The sequence below is a fragment of the Dromaius novaehollandiae genome, chromosome 7 (assembly GCF_036370855.1).
Source record: "Dromaius novaehollandiae isolate bDroNov1 chromosome 7, bDroNov1.hap1, whole genome shotgun sequence".
NCBI classification, from domain to species: Eukaryota; Metazoa; Chordata; class Aves; order Casuariiformes; family Dromaiidae; genus Dromaius; species Dromaius novaehollandiae.
In genome coordinates this window covers 23458965-23479390 of record NC_088104.1, presented here as the reverse complement: position 1 = coordinate 23479390, position 20426 = coordinate 23458965, and the positions used below count along the sequence as shown (strand labels likewise).

At 37.9% G+C, this 20426-nt stretch overlaps 1 protein-coding gene across 1 annotated transcript in view; it reads right to left on the bottom strand.

Annotated features, from left to right (window-relative positions):
- Nucleotides 1–20426, bottom strand: part of MYO3B (myosin IIIB) — a 223968-nt gene that overhangs the window by 116400 nt on the left and 87142 nt on the right. Inside the window, exon 12 of the mRNA XM_064514931.1 lies at nt 11218–11373. Within this exon, the coding sequence (XP_064371001.1) occupies nt 11218–11373 (156 nt within the window). The remainder of the gene's footprint in view (nt 1–11217; nt 11374–20426) is intronic.

Genomic DNA, 20426 nt, shown 5'->3' with positions numbered 1-20426 from the left:
CTGCCATCAGACTCTAAATTGTACGGATGTTCAGTCAGCTTGTCCTCAGAGATTTAAGCCACACAATAAGCAGCAGAGACAAACCGTCACATAACCCCTTTATAATCAGATTATACTGAAGGAATCTTTGGAAATGCTGTGTATATGTTTTTAAACAACATCTTGTTTAGGAAGAAACGGGGACACATCAAAAGGGTATAACATGTCTTCCACAGAGGGGGTGAAATATGAAGGCTGTAAGCACAACTACGCTTTTCTTTACAACAAACATAATCAAAGCATAGTAGGAGGACACCCACCGAGATACAGCCTGCATCCTGCTGAGTAACATTTAGCATTGATCCTCAGTGATAGTCCCTGACAGCTTGTTTCTGCACTGGTTGCCATGTAGAAAGTTGGAATCACATGACCATACATCCAGAACCAATGATAAATATTATGTCAAGTAACATGAGAATGTTACTGGGGCACGGCAGGAAATACTGTTAATCTATAATGAGAACGTTAACATGAAGATGTAAGCAGGTCTTTTTTTTCCCCCTTACTCTAACCATAACTTCGTATACTCATAGAAGCCTGTTTCAAAAATAAGCACTGGAAATCCTCCTGTTTTCCCCTTTTTGTACAGTTCCAGATTTCAACCCAGTCAGACTTCATTCAGTAAAAGGAATATTTTCCTATCCAACAGCAATTATATCATCATGTAAGGAACAATTATTGCTCAGAAAGCCTCTAACAAAGAGGAAAGAGAAGAGTGTCAACTATGACTACACCTTCATTGATAACTGTAAATTACATTTAAGAAGCCTCATTCTTGATGTCTATCTTTATTCATTTTCCTTGTTTACTTTTGGCTATGGTATGAGTTCTGGAAAACTATTCTGTAATGGCTTATTTGAATTGTAATTAAACTACAAACTGTTTTGTCAGCTAGGAAATAAAATACAGATAACATACCAGGTTTTGCTGACAGGCCTACTTCTATTTTACATCCTGCATTCCCAAACAGAAATGGTTGTTTCTTTGATGTTGTACATATAAAGAAATGAAAGACAAAGAACACAAACAGGAAGCAATGAAGGAAAAATTATTACAGAAGGCATTATTTCTAGTGCAGAGCATAGAGATAATGTGAATTCGTTCAAAGTTTTGTCAATTAATTTTTCCATTTTCAGATTTTTGTTTAGGTGCTTCTTTTTTTTAACCAGTAACTGTATTCAGAAACATCACTCTTTGCTGACAAGCCAGAACCCCAGGCAGCATGAAACTGTGTAAGTGGTGTAACATACTACTTTTCTTCTAATAGCTGTTTCTGGTTTAAATCAGAATTCAATCTCTTACTCAATTGCAGAGAGGAATGTTGTTGTAGACGGGAACACCCCTCAGTCCACAAAGGAAGCAAATATTTTAATAGTCGCTTTACCTCATGGACATGTACTAACACAGCAATGGCTAGACATTATAACTAACATACTCATCTGTAGAACCTATTTCTTCCTGAACCAAACCATCACAAGCACAATATTAAATTGTCGTAAGCTGCAAGTATGGATGTTATCTACTTGAGGTGCAGGGAGGAGGGGGAAGAGGGCACATTCAAACCTAAGCATCTCTAATTGCAAAATAGCTTTGTAAACTAATCTGTTATCTGATTGTGTATTAAACTCCTGCTGTTTGTTCTCCTTAGGTGATAAACGAATCAATTTTGTTATTGGAAAAGTTTTTTTACCCTATATAAATAAATAATTAAGGAAACTAGTCTTAGTCAGATATAAGTAAAACATAGATACCTTTGTGTACATATTTTCTTGTGGTTAACTCATTTTCCTAAGTACATGATTAGGAAGAGGATATTAGGAGCATAACATCACATTAGCTTCAAATCTCCTGCTGGTCTCATCAGTTTTCTATTGACCCTATGTCCTGCAGACACGTTGACAGAGTGGGTAGGAAGAATATAGATAGTAATGCTTAACTATTTTCACAGTTTTACATCACAAATATGCTCTTCCTTTTAAAATATTTTCAATAAAATAGTTTTTTAAAAAGCAGAAGCAAACATTCTTAATTGAGGAAATAACTGTCAGTATATTTTTTGCATAAAAAGCAGAATTGCCAGCCTTTAACAATTACCCTTCTCTTTGTAATAACATACAGAAGCATCTATATTCTAGGCAAAAGGAAAACCAAAGATGTTAGGTTATTTGCCTTTCTAGTAATGTTCTGAATCATGCCCTGGAGGATGTAGTCTCTCCACTGACAAAAGAAGTGGCCTAAAGGGCGAGTCAGTCAAAGTACCTAATGTTATAAAACCTAAAGAGTAATATTAGATTTATTGCAGAACTCTGGTGATGAGCACTGTCTGTTGAGAAAGGCTTTGCCCTCCTTAGCACCTTCCCTTCACCTTTCTACCTGGCAGGAATAGTGAGCGAGGACAGAATTTTCTTGGATTTTGGAGGAGGAGCAAGAGAGGAGATGCATTTCTTCCTCAAGACAAGAACTTCATGAAGAGGGCAGCATTAATTTGACCTGTTTGTGGGAAGGAGGCAGTTTGAAAGAAAACAATCTTTTTTTGTACTGGACACCAGCCATAGTAACGGAGGTGCACTGCCAACAGCTGTGTGCACAAAGTGCTGAAATACATACCCCATGTCTTCCATGTCTTCCCTGTATATTTTCACAGCTTTCCACCTTACCCCCTCCCACGACCCTGCTATCAAGCTGAAGATGCTGCACTTTACATTTACTCGACATCAAAGTTTGGTCATATCTTCCCTTTGACCACCACATTCTGCTAAGCTCTACAGGAAGTCATCTGTTCTGTTCAGACAGGCAGCAGTGGGGCAGCCTGTAACATGGCAAAAAAAACAAAGTGCTCTGAACCCACATGGTAGCAACAGTAGTACTTAGGAAGCATTAGTTGACTTCTGGAGAAAGAAAATCTAAATGCACCACATATACTCCTAGACTGAAAAGTCACCTTGCTGGCAGGTCGAGCCTGAGGAATAAAGCAATGTAAACCAAGTATTTTATGTTCACTGGGAAGTCTCCTCCCTGAGCTCTCTCCCTTCCACCCCTAACATTCTTCTAGAAGGGTGCCTTTACTTTGGCCTCTTGCTGCAATTAAGTATTTGATGTTTACTGTTTTTTTCTAGGACTCGCACAGAAAAAACTGTTTCTGTACTCATTCTTCTTTATATTATTACTAATTTTTAGATGAAGATAGCATTGCACCCAAACTGAGATTTACAAGAAAATATTCAACACAACGAGAAGAATTAGTGGAAATTGTGCTATTGACTTGTATCAGAGAAGCACAGTCTCTTTCCTGTGCATTGCAAATGGTGAATATTTTGCTCCTGTACATCACGTTTCAGCCTGGAGTAAAATTTTAAAGCAAGATTGTAACAGAAACACTGACACAACCTTAATTGCAACAATATAAATGCTGCAACCATAATAAAAATCTGTGTAACCTCCAGTAAAAACATGTACACTGTAGTAAGACAAAGAAACAGTTTTGGGGAGTGCAGTAGCTTTGAGGGTTTTTTCAGATTTTAAACTAAGTCCTCTGGTATTCACACAGACGACGGCTAGAGGAACTGCACTTAGCCCACAGTAAATCCTGAGTGTACGGCATTTTACAATCAGGGGACTATTTCTGTTTCTGTTTCTGTTATTATCTCTGAGTCCAAAGGAAATTACTGGCTGGATGCAATCAAGTTCCTTGCAGTTAATTGCTTCAAAACTAAATGTGAGCTGGCAAAGAAGCTGAATATCTATTTGTAAGAATTACTTCCTTGGACGGACTACTGCTGTAATCCAGCTGGCTAATAGGAAGGGGAAAGCTGCCAAGCCACCACAGCCTCATCCTGGTATCTGACAAGGTAGCCCGAACGTACCGAGTCTGACACGGTGTGTTCCCCATTACAGAAACAGATATCTAAATGGTGACCAGCAGCGGCACACTGGCCCAGGATGGCCCAGAACAGTAAACTCATAACTTTTTACTGTATATAGTAAACTTGTTTACAAACTTGCTTACCCAAACACCGGAAGTTCTCTCATTCTTTTAAAAATTGAAACCAGCAGTTAGTAGAAGAGCTTTTCTGGTTGATTCCTAAGAAGAAGCCTATTTATAGAGAGGAACATAAGCTACCCAGACTGCAGAAAAACCTCTGGGAGAAGAATGAGCCACGTCGGGAGTTGGCCTCTTCAAAGCTGCTGATAATTGGGAAACAGCCACTTTGAACCATATAACCAAAACCATTCGATATTTGATCAACATTAACTTTCAAACATCAGCTCAATTATGGGAATTTTAGGCCAGGAGTTATTAATCCCTTGAGGAAATATGGAAGACCATGGTTTTGCTCAATTTAAGCCATGATGCTATTTGATAGGGATAAAAAAAAGTAAACGCAGATGTCAATTGATCATTATTATCATCATCTCTTTTTTATATTACAATTATTATAGACTTATCTACTGTACTTGGCACAGCTTACCCACATTAACAGCTAGATGCCACACAGACACCTACAAATGAAATATAATTCATACCTATACTAGAAATGATATCCAACACTTTTTCATCTTCTAATACCAGAAAAATTCTACAATAGATACTCTAAAGCTCTCTTTAGATACTTTGTATTTGGATCTCCATGAGATAGTTTTCAATCACAAGAGTATCTAAAATTTTCAAAGATGGCTTGTAAGAATGTCACCAAGGCAACATTTTTAGAGTGCATATTGTGAAGACTTATCTCCCACATTTCTAAATTCTTAGCTTTTAATGGTGTATTTTCCTTCCTGATGTTCTGCTCCTCCTCTACACTCCAAAGGTGAAACAGATCTGCTGCTACATTTGAATTTCTCCATCTCACACACTGCTGTGACTTTGCTTTTTTAGATTTTCTCCTGATTGCTATACTGGATAGAGGGATTTATTATTTTAAGGTTGTTCATAAATTGATGATTTCTTAATTGTTGCACATTCAAGTAAAAAATTTACAGAACATTTCCATTCATTTCATTCACTTTTACTGATTGTTGATATTTCTCAAACCTGCAGTTACACATTAAAAACCCTTCATTTTTCCATTAATCCTACTCACAAACCACTGAAAGTATTTTATATATGTTTTGTTTGGTTTTGATGGAATAGAATAGAATGTTTACATTTTTGGGTAAGTCCTCCAGAAGGACACAAGATTTTACCATCATAATTTATGCAAAGAAGGGCTAGAAGAATAGCCAGATTATTAGGGTTCCAAATTTGAGTTTCCCTTTTAAATGTTTCCATGATAAGCTCCATGACATCTTTAAACATTACCTATGGAACTTAATATACAGCCTACCTTAAAGGACTTCGGAAGTTCAGACATATGTTTTTTCCACTGCTTAAACACTGAGCCAGCTGCCAGCTTTGCCAGGTTTGGATTAAGTCCTGACAAGCCTAAAAAGATGGGTATAATATTTGACTGGGTTTATAAATAAACTCCAGGGAACATGCCCACTTTTCGCAGTACACTTTGCCAGTGCAGTCAGCCCAAAGAGTCGTTTAACATTTAGGAATATTAGGAAACAGACTAAGCCCCATATGACTTCTTCCTTCAGCAGGCTGGCAATCAGCCTGGATGCTGGAATCTCTTGTACTATGAATCAAAAAAGCAACTGACCACAAAAATGAGTTCAAGAGATCAAAAAATATATTCAGAAAGTGAACAGCTCTCTTTTATAATCTCCCTTAATGGATTATCCAACATGCCCAAGCACTGTTTAACAAAACTATTATCTACACAAATAAAGCAAATGTTTAATGTTAAGTGAGAATTAACAATATCAATAGTATAATGCATTTTGACCCAGAGTCTTTCCAGACTTTAGGATAGAAAGAATGACACCAAAAATGGCTAGAGATTCAGGTGTTACAAATTTTTCTCCTCATGAATAGGTTTACAGTAACCAAAGGTATAGTAGGTGCTTTACAGAACAAGTAAACACAAAGTTTTGTCTCTGAGAACTGCTGTCTATTTTTGTAGGCATAATGCCTACAAAGAGAAGGCATTAAAGCCATTTCGTAAGTGAAGAAACAGAGGCATATGGGGGTAAGGGATAAACAGAGGTTACACAGTAATTCAGACAGAGAATGAGGTGTAAAACACAATTATTCCTCCACCATATTTTTGTATTATTACTCAGATGGTGTCTAAATATTCTCTTTATTTTACTGACATGCAATTGCATGAATCTCTATCTTGAAGAATTTATCCCTGCAATACAGCAAGATTACTAACCACTTAACTTGTATACCCTTCTTTACTTACAGAACAGAGAATTAGCCACAATGTTTTAATAACACTCATTTATTATTACTATATAACAAATATTATTATAATTCTGCTTATCACTCCTGACAAATATTTGCATGTTCTGTTGTCTACACCTTACTGTAACTTCTCATTCTCCCAACATTTTTATGCATATAAGGCCACTGTTTGTATAAATATGAATATACATATAAATCTGAAAACATTTCATAGTCCTTGTGTGAGTCCAAGATTGGTAAAATAAAAAAAAAAAAAAAGAGAGAGAGAGAGAAATTGAGAGAGCCTATAACACCATCCTGACTTTAAAAAATGATTCCTGCCCAGAGGCACCTATACACTGAAGGGAATAAGAGTACTCTGGCTCTCCAGATGAGCTGCAAATCCATGCCCATGTGTTGAAAAGCAATGATGTATTTGACTTTAGAAGAGATGGGAAAGAAAAATTCAGTCTTGCTGGAGGATATCAATGAAAAGCAGAGTTCTATGCTGTTCTTTTTCTTTTAAAACCTCCTTACCTTTCAGGGATTAAGAAACTTCTGCAAGAATTAATTGGCTATTTAACACTGGGTACACTTTTTAAAATTAAACTTTATATAATTGTTGCTATAGCAAAGCTAGTAATGAAAACTATATTGTTATTAACTAGCATTTATGCTCTGGTATTGTTAGAAAGCAGACAAAACAAACACAAAGTAACCGACAGCTCACGAAAGGGCTATGAGGGAAAAGAGAGAAAGGTAACACCCATAGTTCATCGTTATGTAGCCGCAATGTGGGACCCTGTTGCAAAGGGTCCCCTTGAGATCACAAAGAACTGGCAAAGAAGGAGTGGAGTGCTGAAGCTGAGATTTCAGCTTCACTTAAGTCAATGGCAAAACTCAAGGCTTTAACTTGAAAGGATGCCAACAAATGGGAAAAAAAATAAACTTCTTCCTCATTACAGGTGTGGAAAGTGAGAAAAGATGGATCACACCAACCTAACTGAAAGATTCAGTTCCTTTTCTTGCTACCATGCACTCCTTCCCCTTCCTGAACCTTACCAGCTCATGATGCTAGCAGATAAATAATGCAACCAGTACCAGTAATCTAGCAACAGCTGGTATCTTCCTCTTTTCCTTCAACCTACCTGCTCCCAGTTTCTGTCTAGTAGATTGCAGAGTACCAATATGAATCATATGCAAGCACAGTTTCATGGCATCTCTAAGTCAGCAGTACTGAATTTCTATCCTGCAGGATGCTCTCGAGCACAATGATCTTAACTGATCACCCAAAATAGACAAAAGTGGGATGGTTCACACTTGGGAAGAGAATCCTATAAAGGACATGCAAATGCTGAGTCAGTAAAGAACCAAAAGATGCAAATACAAAGCACTCTGTGATCAATTCGTGACCAATTGTCATCACTAGCGACCCTCTGGCTTTCTTCACTGGCTGTTAACACCAGTGCCCTGATTCTAAAAATTTTCAGCTTGTCCTCTGGGAGTTCTGTGGCAGTGTAAATGGGAGAAAATATTCCTTCACTCATCCTCTGAATGACTGATCTATAGTGTTCCTATACTACTAAAAAAGGCATCCACTTTTTTTGCTTTTATATCTAGATCTCTGAACACCAGCGAATTAATGCACATTTTATTGTACCTGTCATGTGCACACCAATCAACAGAGGAAGAGCATGCACATATATCCAAAGGCATGGTATAAAGGTTTTACTCAGCATAGGTTTTAAATGGCCAATTTTCTTTGAAGTGGTGACTATACATTCAGATGACTTCTACAGATCACTACAAATGAATGTCAATAAACTTCTTTACAGTGCCACCTGGTCGTGTTCTTCTGCATCTCAGATTCTGTATTGAAAATTATTTTACAAATGCATTAGAGAGTTCTTTAGCGCTTTTTATTGATACCACTTTTCCTAGTGGGTAGTTTCTCCTTATTATGAAGCTAAGCTCTTTACTATTATGAGTCTATGCCTCTGGTAAAAATTATAATTAGATGCTCCAGGTGGTTGGTTCTCTTGTAATAATCTTATGTTTATAGTCCAATATTAACTGTTTGGTAGCAAGTACCTACTGAAAATTTAGAACTTTGCTACTTCCAGAAGTATAAAACTGCCATTTTTAGTGCTGGTTAGTTATGAGCAATTTCATGTAGGGTTTTACAAAAGGAGAGTTCAGCAACCAAGCATCTAGCATTAAGTATGTCCAACACTTTTTAAAATAAGGCAATGCTTTCAGATGCTTCTATTCTTCAAAATTTTAATTATTTAGCCTGTTTATTTTCCATGAAGGATGTTTGGATCCTTCCAGCTATTCCTGAAAACAGAAAAAATTTTTTGATTTTTACCTTAGGAGATGTCTTGAGATCCTTCCTACAACGCACTTAAGTCCCCTTTGTTTGGCACACAGATTTGATATTTTGCAGGGACATACCTTTGCCATCTCATTAAAGTCTGCCCAAATTTGATAAAGTTACAAATCTTTGATCTCAGTGGTTAAATTTTTGTCCTCATTGAGCATGCTCTTAGCTCTGATTAAACTGGGCTGGTGCTCCAAAGAACAAGTGAGGATACTGTAGTAAAAGGCTACAGCAATCAGAAATATCTTCTCTAATAGCAGTACTATGGGCCATCAGGCCAAGGGCTTCAAAGTGAGGGTAAAAGAAGATCATTTCTTCTGTAGCCTAACGGTGCCTCCACTGCTATCATTCATTGTCAGAGGATGAAGTCATCTAAGTCAGAGAGAGGACTAAGAGCAATACAAATAGTTCAGGAAAGAACAAGCCTAGGACAAAGTGTCTGATGAGACTAAGGCTTTAAGAGTAGAAGAGAAACTATAACAGAACTGGAAGTGAAAGACTCCACAGACATGAATCAGGACTGGGAAGGAAGACAACGTCTGGCTGGTTGATGAGTCTGTGACTCAGATACCAACTGAAACAGGAAGGTGAACTCAGTGGTGATAAAAAAGCAAGTGGTCTGGGAACACCAGAACAGATAAATGGCTTGAAAAAGAGGAGAACCTGGACTAGGCCTTGCTGAAGAAGAGGGAGACTGGAAACAGAAGCTATTCGAGTGCCAGAGGTAGAAGAACGAATGAACTGGGTCTAGAAGAAGAACAAGGCCTTCAAGTGAATGACCAGAGACTGACAGGTCAGATAAGGAGCTGAGAAAAGGAACCTGGGGCTAGCTGGCCACGCAAATCTAGGCGGAATCACAGACAATAACAGAACTTAGACTAGAGAGGGGAGATAAGATATTACAATAGAGTCTTCTTCAAAGCTGCAAGCTGCAGGTGGTATTGTATGCACTGCAAATAATCACCCTTGGTGAAGAACAGTTAGGTAAGATAGGTTAAGTGGTGATAGCATGGACAGAGACTAAGCCTCCTTTAGGTAAATACTGATTCATACTGAGGGTGCTGGGAAGCAAAATCCCTCCCCTTGTTCCAGCCATACATAAGCATAGGTACAGCGGCCTGCCTATCACTGGACTCCCAGCTAGTTTATGGAAAGGGTTGAGGAAAGAAATGCAGGCTTGGTCTTGATTCCTTCTCACCCCACATTATGGAGACAGATAACTGAAGAATTTGTTGGAATACCACGAGGAATACATTTCAGAGCTCCTCTTAGCACACGGATCATTTCACTCTGTCTAGATTTTCTATACGGTCAACAGCTGATACCTTTCTTCCCATCCACCCACAGCTGTATGCAACCTGATCTGTAAGGTGTTACATGGGAGATATCTGCTTAGAAGATGAGATACAGCAAAATCTTCCAGTGTAACCTGGACATATTTAGCTCCGTCATCCACAGTAAGCATTCCTGGTATGTTTTTCCAGTAAAAAAAAACCAAAAAACAAAACAAACAGACAAAAAAACAGAGAAATCACCTTCACCTTGAAACTGTACTTACAGCCATTCCTATGTTTAACTTGTACATTCTGTGGGGGGCTTTTAGCATTTAAGCTACAGAGTCTTAAGGCATGAAAAGTATATACATGTTATGACTTATGAATCATGACATTTAATTTTCTTCATCAACATTAGTAGGTGCTTGTTTATAATAATGAGCCAGAGCTTATCTTGCACTAGAAAGATTTCATATCACAGAATGATTGCTGAGCTTGGGAAGGTGTGCACATTTGCATTTAATTCTCTTTTAAAACAGTGAAATTCTGCCACCCTCTGGACAACAACCAAAATAAAACTTATTTACAATCAGCCTCTAAAGTGAAAAGTATCTCCTGCTGCTGTTGAACAATCACTACTTTTTAAGCAGTTTTGAAATTAATTATTAGCCTGCATGAAAAATGGTAGTTCTTATTAAACTTCAGACAAAACAATTATTTTAAGTACTGAATAGCCTCTTTACTTTATATTAATACTTTACTTAATATTTACTAGATACTAATAGTATCTAATCAAGCAGCAAAGTTTAAGGTGTTCTGTTCTTAACCTTTTCTAATAGTCACTTCATTGTTCATAGTCGCACGTTTAAGGTCTGCTACCAAAATATGATAAAGTTTCTCGTCTTGCCAGTAGGGGTAAAAAGGTACTTCCAAAGATCAGAACATTCTGAAATTATTAGCATCTTTGTAATTAAGCCAAAAGCGATACATATGAAATACAGATCAGTGGGAGAAAGAAGGAGAAGGAGAAGGTTGTGCTATGGTTGATTAAATTAGCTTTAAAAGACACGAACAGGAATGCATGTTCCTTGCGTTAACGTGGCATGCAGCACTTACTGCTAATAAAATTACTAATCAATGCATCAATATAATCATATGAAATAGTAAATATCTGTGCATTTCAAATTGCGAATTGTGCTTCCAGGGCAAGCGTAGAAAGGGAAGGCTGAAGAGTATACATTGTACAGTACCTTGTTTTGGCTACAGAGCCTAGCTGCTGCTGTTCTTGGATGAGTTCAGCCAGCTGTTTTTGCAGAGACATATTTTTACCATGTACTTGTTTAATAAATGGATGTTCCAAAAGGTGGGTGACTGAAGGACGCTTTTCAAAATCCTTAATAAGACACCTATGACAGAGAAAGAGTGGTCTCATAGCAATGATGTTATTTCATTAAAGCATGATTTGAGCTGGCTTACTGTGCAGTTGTTATTTTACAGTTTCTTTTTCCACGAACTTGAGTTCCTGAGTATGCAAAGAGACTACGTTTACTTTTCCATTACAGTGCAATAAATCTGGCACAAGGTACTTAACTAAGTGAATTCATTCTACAACTATACTAGTATAAAGTTTACAAATTTGAGCCAATCAACTTATTTAAGGTGATGACCTTTTTTAAACTTGAACTAGTTTACTATAAAAAATTACCTTTTATCTTTTAGATTTAAATGCTGGCCAGGGTAACAAAGTTCTGTCTGTGATAGGAACAGGTGACCAAGTAGTGAATAAAGAGATACATCCTATTTATTAGCATAAAGTGTCATGCTAATTTGTATAATCGAGATTTAAAATTGAGGAAGCCAAGATTAAAGTATAATTATTTTCTGTACAATAAAGCTGAAATAACATAGTCCAAACAAAAAAGTGATTTAATGGGATCAGAACTCTTCAGAATGTCCTCCAATTGCTCTTTATATTAAATTATTTTATCTTACTCAAAGATTAATATTGACATTATTTGAGAATGTGAAAAAGAAAAGGTGCAATTCAGTATACATCTCCCTTCATTTTACAGCCCAAGATGAGTTTATATGATGAGAAGCATTCATATTAGCATACTTCACAATTACATTTCATATTTGCTGATATTAAGTGACACAGTTATTGTATGTATACATGTAAAGTACTTCCTTAACATGGGACATATCACAAATAAAGATTATCTTTTTACCCAAAAGTTCAGTAAAACTTTAATGCCTTTTAGAGTAATTGATATGCTGGCAGTACCAACAGCAATTTGCAAACTTTAAATTATATCTAAAATACCATACGCATTCATTAATTTCAAAAATTACCAAACACATAAGCAACAATTAAAGCTCAGCCTTACCTCAAATACTTTACTGAACGGTAAAGTCTGGTCTTAAAATGATCCTGCAATATCTCTAGACATAACTTTAATACTCTAGGTTCTTGAAAACCATTTTCCCAGCCTCCTCTTGCTTCATCACATTCAGAAAAGACTGTTGGTAATATGTGCTGTCAGTTATGTAACCGCTATGGTGAATTTTGCTATCAGTTAGAACTAGAGCCTCCTGACAGAAAAACTAAACTAACAGAACCTGCATTATCTCCATTCCTGTGAGCACAAGGCTATAAATACCACTCCTGCCCTCCCATGAAAAGAAATCCATCATTAGCCTTCAGCAGATTCTGAGCCTCCCCCCTTTTTGTTTTGTTACTCATTTTTTTTTTAAAAGTCAATACACCCACGCAGACACTATGGTCCATGCCAATCCTGGTTATATTTATGTTCCTAAAAAAAAAGGAAAAAAGCATGTGAAAGGAGACCATTAATCTGAAAGAGAGAGGAAAAAAATAAGAAATTGTGCAGTATACAAAAACATGGATTGACGGCAAGTGCCTGAAGTGGAGATTTCATTCTGAAGAGCTCATAACTCATGTGATTTTTACCACTTTAACAGTAATTACAAATCTGTATTATGTATGCTATATTGTTAATATATAACTACTCCTGTTACATTTGAATACATCTGGGATATGATAGTAACTGAATCCAAGTGAAGATATGTCATGCCAGCTACTTTTCAGATAACATTAGGTTTTGAATGGAATCTCTACAAGAAATTACACAGTCCCACACAGAATAGCCAGTGCTAAGAACATGAAAATCTTTTACCCTGTGGTACACAGATATTAAAATAAATCTGGAGGACCAGTGGACCTCCAAAGATACTCTATTGACAAGAAGCTGCAACAGATATATTTTTATACATAGATGTTGCACAGGTGGAACACCAGATGTCCAGGATTCTGAAGTCATTGAGAAAGTCTGACAAGAAGAAAAGGAAGGATCACTTTTTAGGGAAAATATTCTTCTGGCTTCTTCATTATGTGCTGAAATGCAAGCTGTTTGGGACTGGAATGTATTTTAATGGGCACAGGTAAGTCCTGTCAGGGAGAAGGCTGCCTGAGGATTCCCTTCTGTTGCTTACTCTTGCCAATCCCCCGCTGTTCATTCACTTCCCACGTGTGCTACTCCTCAGCTTTGCAACTCCCGAAGAAGTGTATATATCATTTCATCCATATGCAACCTTCGTTCTCGGGCAATAAGGTATTTTCTCAGCCTGTGGTCATTCAGGATTTCAGTAGAAACACAAGTGAAACTTCATGAATTCATTAGACAACAAAGCTAATAACACACAACACATCCACACAATCCTGTGATCAAACTCTCAGTTCCAAGCACAAGAGTCTATGTGCTATCATGCCAAGTTTGTATCTGTACCCGAAGAACTGAGCCCTTTCAGAGCAGAGAGCCAGCAGCTAACAGCTGAGAACGGGTGAGGAACAGCTTCTTAAATTCACATCTGCAACTTCCTGTGTGAGTGCATCTACTCCATTTCAGAAAAGAGACTGACAGGAATGTAAACGTCCACAGAAGGTAGTTTAATCCATCCCATTTAAATAGCAAGTTCCTAGCACATTAGGAGCACAGCAGCAGAAAGATAAAGCAGGCTATAGGGAATGGAAGTGTATACAGATTCACACGCACTGCCCTGAAACAGAGCAGAAGTTTTGACACAGCCAATTATAGAAGTTATTCCTTATTATGTCTCAAGGCCAGTCACCAGCTCCTAGTTTAGTCACAACACTTGACTAACTGTCTCTGGGCTCAGTGCACACTTAGACATTCAACACCAGTTTGGTCTATCAGCAGGTCTGCTGAGACTGGGTGAGGGATGGAGAGCTCTGTCACGTGGTACCAGAAGTGTAGTCCTTCTGTTTCTGTTTTTGGCACATACCCATTTGTCCTATTTCTTCTCTGTGTAGACAAGTATTCTGAGCAATACTCTGCTTCTACACATGGCCACTTCAACTGAACTGTGCTGCTCTTCTTGCCACACTGAATGCATGCAACAATTCTTGGACCACCACCCATGTGCTAGTGAAAAAAGGAAGTATCAGGCTGCCAGTATCACTTCAGATGTTTAGTAAGGTATCATCTTCTACACTGGACCAGTGTTGACACTATACTGTTCTTCAGCAAAAGTTAATTTAATGTAGAGTATCAATGTTCAGCCCAGTCAGAGCAGCAGGAGAGCATGCTTGCCCCATCAGAAGCTGACTTCATTAATTTTCAGTGGGAATTCACTTCCTGTTATGGTGCTAAAGCCTGCATGAAGGTGGGCACTGTTACAGTTTTTTCTACCACACCCTGAAATAGGAAAATAATATGTGAAAAAATAAATAGTAAGGGTATTCGAGCCCAAAGTTGCCATATCTAACCAGCATATTCGATCTGGAGACGTATTAAACATAAAGCCCAGTGAAAAAAACCAAAACAAAACAAAACAAGAAGCAGCAGTAACACATGCCTTTGAAATCCAGCAATATTATATTTAAAAGAAGAAGAGTGCAGTAGCAAAACAGTGCTTGTAATGTCACTTACCAGAAAGTATTCATTGTGGCAAACACAAATCAAAGTGCGTGTTGTGCAAGTAAAAAGATATTGAAAAGTTACGTCACTGAAGGATTTGCTTCTGAGGAAAGGAGAAAACTAAAATATCTTCACATGCTCATCTGAACACTCCTTTAAGACCCACTTGGACAGTCAGATTAGGCACTGTCAAACATCAGCCATGCTGTAATTGTACATAAAAAATAACAAATGCAGTGCACCTGCAAATTAAGCCAAATTGTTTGGCCCATGGAAAATATGCAAAAAAACTTAAGCCATGAAATTGTCTTGTGCTGATCAAATTGACTAAAAAATCTACTACATGATGGGTTTTACAAGAAGTATGATGAAAATATGGTCATATCTGGTCTGGTTTTTTTGGATCTAAAATGTGAAGGCTAAGCAAGTAGAGAATGAAAAGAAAACAAACATTTTACATGTTGGCCTTGATGAAAGTCAATCCAATACCTAATTTGAAATTCTAGCATCTTCCATCATGTTTTTTTCGCTGAAAATTAATTCTCAGAATTCATTAGTGTCACTACATTAAACATAGGTTGCAGCCATTTGCTGCAATCTCACAGCTAAGCTCCTAAGCACCATTTCCATTCTGCCACAATTACAGGCAAAGATGAAGCATTTATTAGCACGGCATAAGAACAGACTCCCATACACACAGGCCTGTCTGAGACAGCCTCTAAAAATTCACTGGCTCCTTGCACTTGGATGATAACATTGTTGGAATTGCTGTGTCTCAACAATGTAAACTGCCATTTTGCAAGTAGCAAATCAGATGACTGAAAGGGGAGTTATTTATCAGCATTCGTGAGCTAATATTTGCTAATGAATAAATGGAAAGAAATAGATTTCGTAAGAACTGCAATGGTGGTCTAAATCTCCTTTGTGTTCAGAAACAGAAAACAATTACTAATGTAATTCATTATTGCAGTGAAACCTAAGTAGAGCAGCAACAGTATTTCTTTTAAAAATTCTCTTTCATCATATCCATTATGATCCTTCTGGCCACAAATACTTTCTTTAAAAATAAATAAAGGAAGCTACTCCAACTCTTATAGCTTAGGTATATTATAATTTATATCCAGCATTTTGTTTTCTTAAATTGTTTAATTTTAAGACTGCTAGATTTTCTGACAATTTTTCATCTACTGGCAATGGACTCTTGGAATCTATTTTGTTTTGTAAACTGACAATCCAACCAGACATCTAGTCACTGATTATCATCTGCATGCACAGAAGGTGCGTAGGTTATTAACTGGAGGAAATGACAACTGTGTATCAGACTCAACATTAGACTAGGGGGATCCACAGCATCTGGGCTAGACAGAGAAAGTCTCCAATCTGTTCAACAAATGGTAACATAAACTGCTCACTGCTACTGCTCTGGTCCCTCTCGGCCACTCCCAGGCTCCCACGGTGCTCTCCTCCACCATCCCTTCCTCCCACAGCTCTACACTGCCTTGCCCTGCCCTCTACATGCTTCCCACTGAAAAAGAGAGTTTTCACAGAATCACAGAAGGGCTGAGGCTGGAAGGGACCTCTGGAGATCATCTAGTCCAATCCAGGGTCTTGAACAAGACTTGAAGCCTTCCTGAGGGACTGAGTTCCTCTCCTCCCGAACCCAGAAAACAATGAGTTATCAGGTTGCCCTGAGAGTAGGGCTAACTCCTCAGTGAGATATCTAAAGAGATCTCCCACAGGGAAAAGCAGAAAGAGTGATGTCATATTTTCTTGATCCTCTTTTTAACTGAGGCAGGGGAGACAATGGTTCTGAGATTTTTCTTTTCTTCACCATAATTTCCCTGCTCCTTCTACCAGAAGGCTGTTCCACAGGGCAGAGTGACTGCACGGGGTTGCCCTTCTGCTGAAAACAGGAAGGGCATACTCCCACAAGCAAGATCACCTAAGACAGGCATATTAGGTCTGAAACCTTCCTATCATTTGATTGGCACAAAGGTGTTCTGAACTGAGCAACTTATCTGAGAGATACAGAGATAGAAATCTCTCACTTTCTTCTCAATGTATTTTCTTCCTTTACGAATTTGTGCCTGTTGTTTAAGAAAAAATAGCAAATTCAAGGTTTTTTCTAAAGAAATCACTCATGATGTAGATCCATCCTCAATGCATAAAACATGAAGTACAAGTTTGCTTCTATCCATTCGAAGGCACTTCGCCAACTCACTGCAATGCCACGTTTCATAAATCGGGGTGTGGTGGGATAGTGATTCAGGAATCCATTTTTTCCAGTAGCAACAGGAAGCAAAGGAGCCTTTTTTATTTCTCACTTCTACCCTCCATGTTCAAGCTAAGTATTTCTTTGCCTTTATGTTATAAAAAGAACTGCAAATATATCTTCTACTGAGCATGAAAGACCAACATCCTGGCATGTATTTGTTCCCCTCACACTACAGAACTTCCTTACTATTACTAAGATATTTCATTATAAAACAGGTTCAGTAGAACTGTATCAAAACCAATTTTTAGAAAACAAAATTCTAATCAAAGTGGTTAATGTTTGGGGGGGGTTTCTCCAGGACAAAGGTGGTGCAATTAAATGAGCCAAGTCAAGAGAGAAATGACCACATCGCTGCTTCTAAGGACTCCTCCACGAACTATACAGAATAACAGGTTCAGTTCCTGGTCGACAAAGTAAGACAAGACAAAACTATCATCGGAGCTAGCATGTCCTTGATAATTGTTGGTATTTAAGCAGCAGTCTTGCATGCTGGCTGGTATCATATTATTGTTTTTTCCTTAAGCTCTTCCAGTACATTTGGTTTTCCTACCTGTTGTCCATAGTTGTCCTCTCAGAGAATATGCACAGATATGAACAGCCCATCATTCTGTGTTCAAACAATGCCGCCTACCCCTCAGGGAACTCTGTCCCTGGTTGTGCAGATACTAAACAATGACTCATTGCTGTGATGAAGCACGTTCTTATCCAAGTATACAACAGACTCCATTCCTCAGTACTTTTCATCAAATTTTGCATTTGTCATGGATTGTAAAGCCCTAAGTTATTTACTTTCTTAAAAGATGAGTGTTTACGAATAGTTTAGTATTCGCTCATTGCTACAATAATGCATTATATAACAAATCAGTCTCTTCCGAGATGCTTAATCCTTTATGGAAAAAAAAATTAAACTACAGCTCTTTTATCTGCATTGTACTCATAAGAAATTTTCTGATCAAGTCAGTAACACCCTGAACAAATATCATCACATTTAAGGGAATTGTAAAAAATCAAGGAAGGAAAAATAATGTCTCTCTGAGATTGTTCCTAACTGGGTAAAATGCTCTGTTCCCTCCTGTTGACATGCAATATCCACCACTCCATTCTTCCCTGCCTCTGGAATACATGGAGCTGTGGCAGATATTGGTCAGTAACACACAGCACAAGGGTGGAGGGGGAAAGGCAGATAATGAATTACATTTGTAATAATCATCCAGAGATGTGTCTGCTTCCCTGAAGCTTCCCTGCTTCCCATTCCCAGGCCTGCCTATCACCCAGTTGCAGGTCACTACTGTTTGCAAAAAAACCAAAAAAACTGTGGTAGCTTTGCCAACAGCATTTCTATTTTCAGTCCTAATTCAGCAAGACAAACAGGACACAAACAATCTTAGCTACAGAACTGCATACAGTTGCCCCTTTGGAAAAGCAAAGGCTGACACTGAGGGTATGTAATAGGTTAAATAGGTCTCTTGCCTCAAACCAGCATCCCATGATAAATAACATGTATTTTACTGTTCCTTCTGCTACAATCAGATACCAGGATGAAGGATTGAATTTATGACAAAGTAGTCAATTATCATGTGCATAATGTAAAATCTGATGCTCAGAACACATTTATATCTGTATTGATCTGCCTTTTGGTAGTAAATGCCATAAATTACTAATCTTCCTTAACAATGAGAGAAATACTCTAATACTGAAGTGTCATCAGCACCTGTTTTCTTAATAAATCTTCTTTCAGCTGGATTTTTAACATCAAGCATCACATAGTGTAATTTATGGCACACATTTGAAAGCCAAGATAGGTTCGCTCACACTGAAATAGTAAAATTAGGTGTAGCAAATTGCTTTACCTCTTCTACAGCTTTCCCAATCTAACTTGGGCTGAACAAACACAGCTGACTTGTTTTAGCACATAAACATGGTTTATAGAACAAACAACGGAAACTGTACGGAATGGCACCTATCACAGCTCTTGGTATGCTCCTGTTGAAACCCATGAGAGTTTTACCATAGACAACAGAAATTCAATCAGAAAATGTGTAGGGAGCATCTCGAAATCTCAAAATATATTTATTTACTGTACAATGAAGCCAGGCTTTGTCTGTCTTTTTACCAGGAATGAATCGGCTCTGTGTCATTGGCATGTCCTTGTAGACGCAGGAGCACAAAGAGCTTTCAGAATCTTTTACAACTGAAGCTTTCTGTTACAAAACTTATCTTTTGCATTTATACCAAATCTTCTCCCTTAGATACCATCCCCGTTTGTCACTACAGCCTGCAGCTGATCTGAGGTGGCTGGAGCATATAGAAGGCAGGAAGTAAGGAAAGCATACTCCTGATGCTGACAATATATTTCTGTCACATCTTATGTCATAGCTGGAAAGGCGGCTACAAACAGGCTTTGGTGTTTAGTGGGTTCTTTCCTATATTCCAGTAAATGAGGACAGCCACTAAAAATGCCATCTTAGATCCACTGGGATCGTACCATGCCATAATCACAGGGCAATTAGGAAAACATACGGCACACCGTTAAACTGACTGCCTGATGCCCACTGCTGTGATCCCCCATATCTGGCTGCACTACAACATCGCCATATGTACTAATTCACAAACACTTGGGCAGATGAGGTTAAGCTAGTTCTGCTAGTTGGGAGTCAACAGGCAATAACAACATTCTTCCCATTACTATGGGCCAAACCTGGCCTCTATGCCATGGCTCACAAGAGAACAGCAGACATACCTGTGCTCCCTGGAGCTTTACTTAATCTAAAAGTATGCTGAACTGCTTCATTCCCAGTTCTGCTGTTGATTTGTGGGTGACTTTAAGCAAAATGTCCTTTTCCTCAGCTTCTCCAGTTGCAGAACAAGGAATTAAGCCATTTTCTCTATGCTATAAGTATGTCTGACTTTAAAAACTACCTGTAGGAATCAGACATTACTAGCAATTATAGTGCTACTCAATCAGTCTAATGCAAAGACACTATATCACGCAGAGATGTTTTATATTTTTTTGCAACACTAACTTTTACTACTTATCATATTTCCATCCTTCTGTCTTTCATACCATCAGAAATGTATTCCAAACAAACCCAGGCCATCTGGAACATATGTTAAACCTTTTCTTTGAGAACCAGAATAATTCAATCTGAAATAATAAATCCTCCCCCGAAAACAAACTACCACAAGATTAGCATATACATACTCCACTTCTCCTTGTCATTGGAAT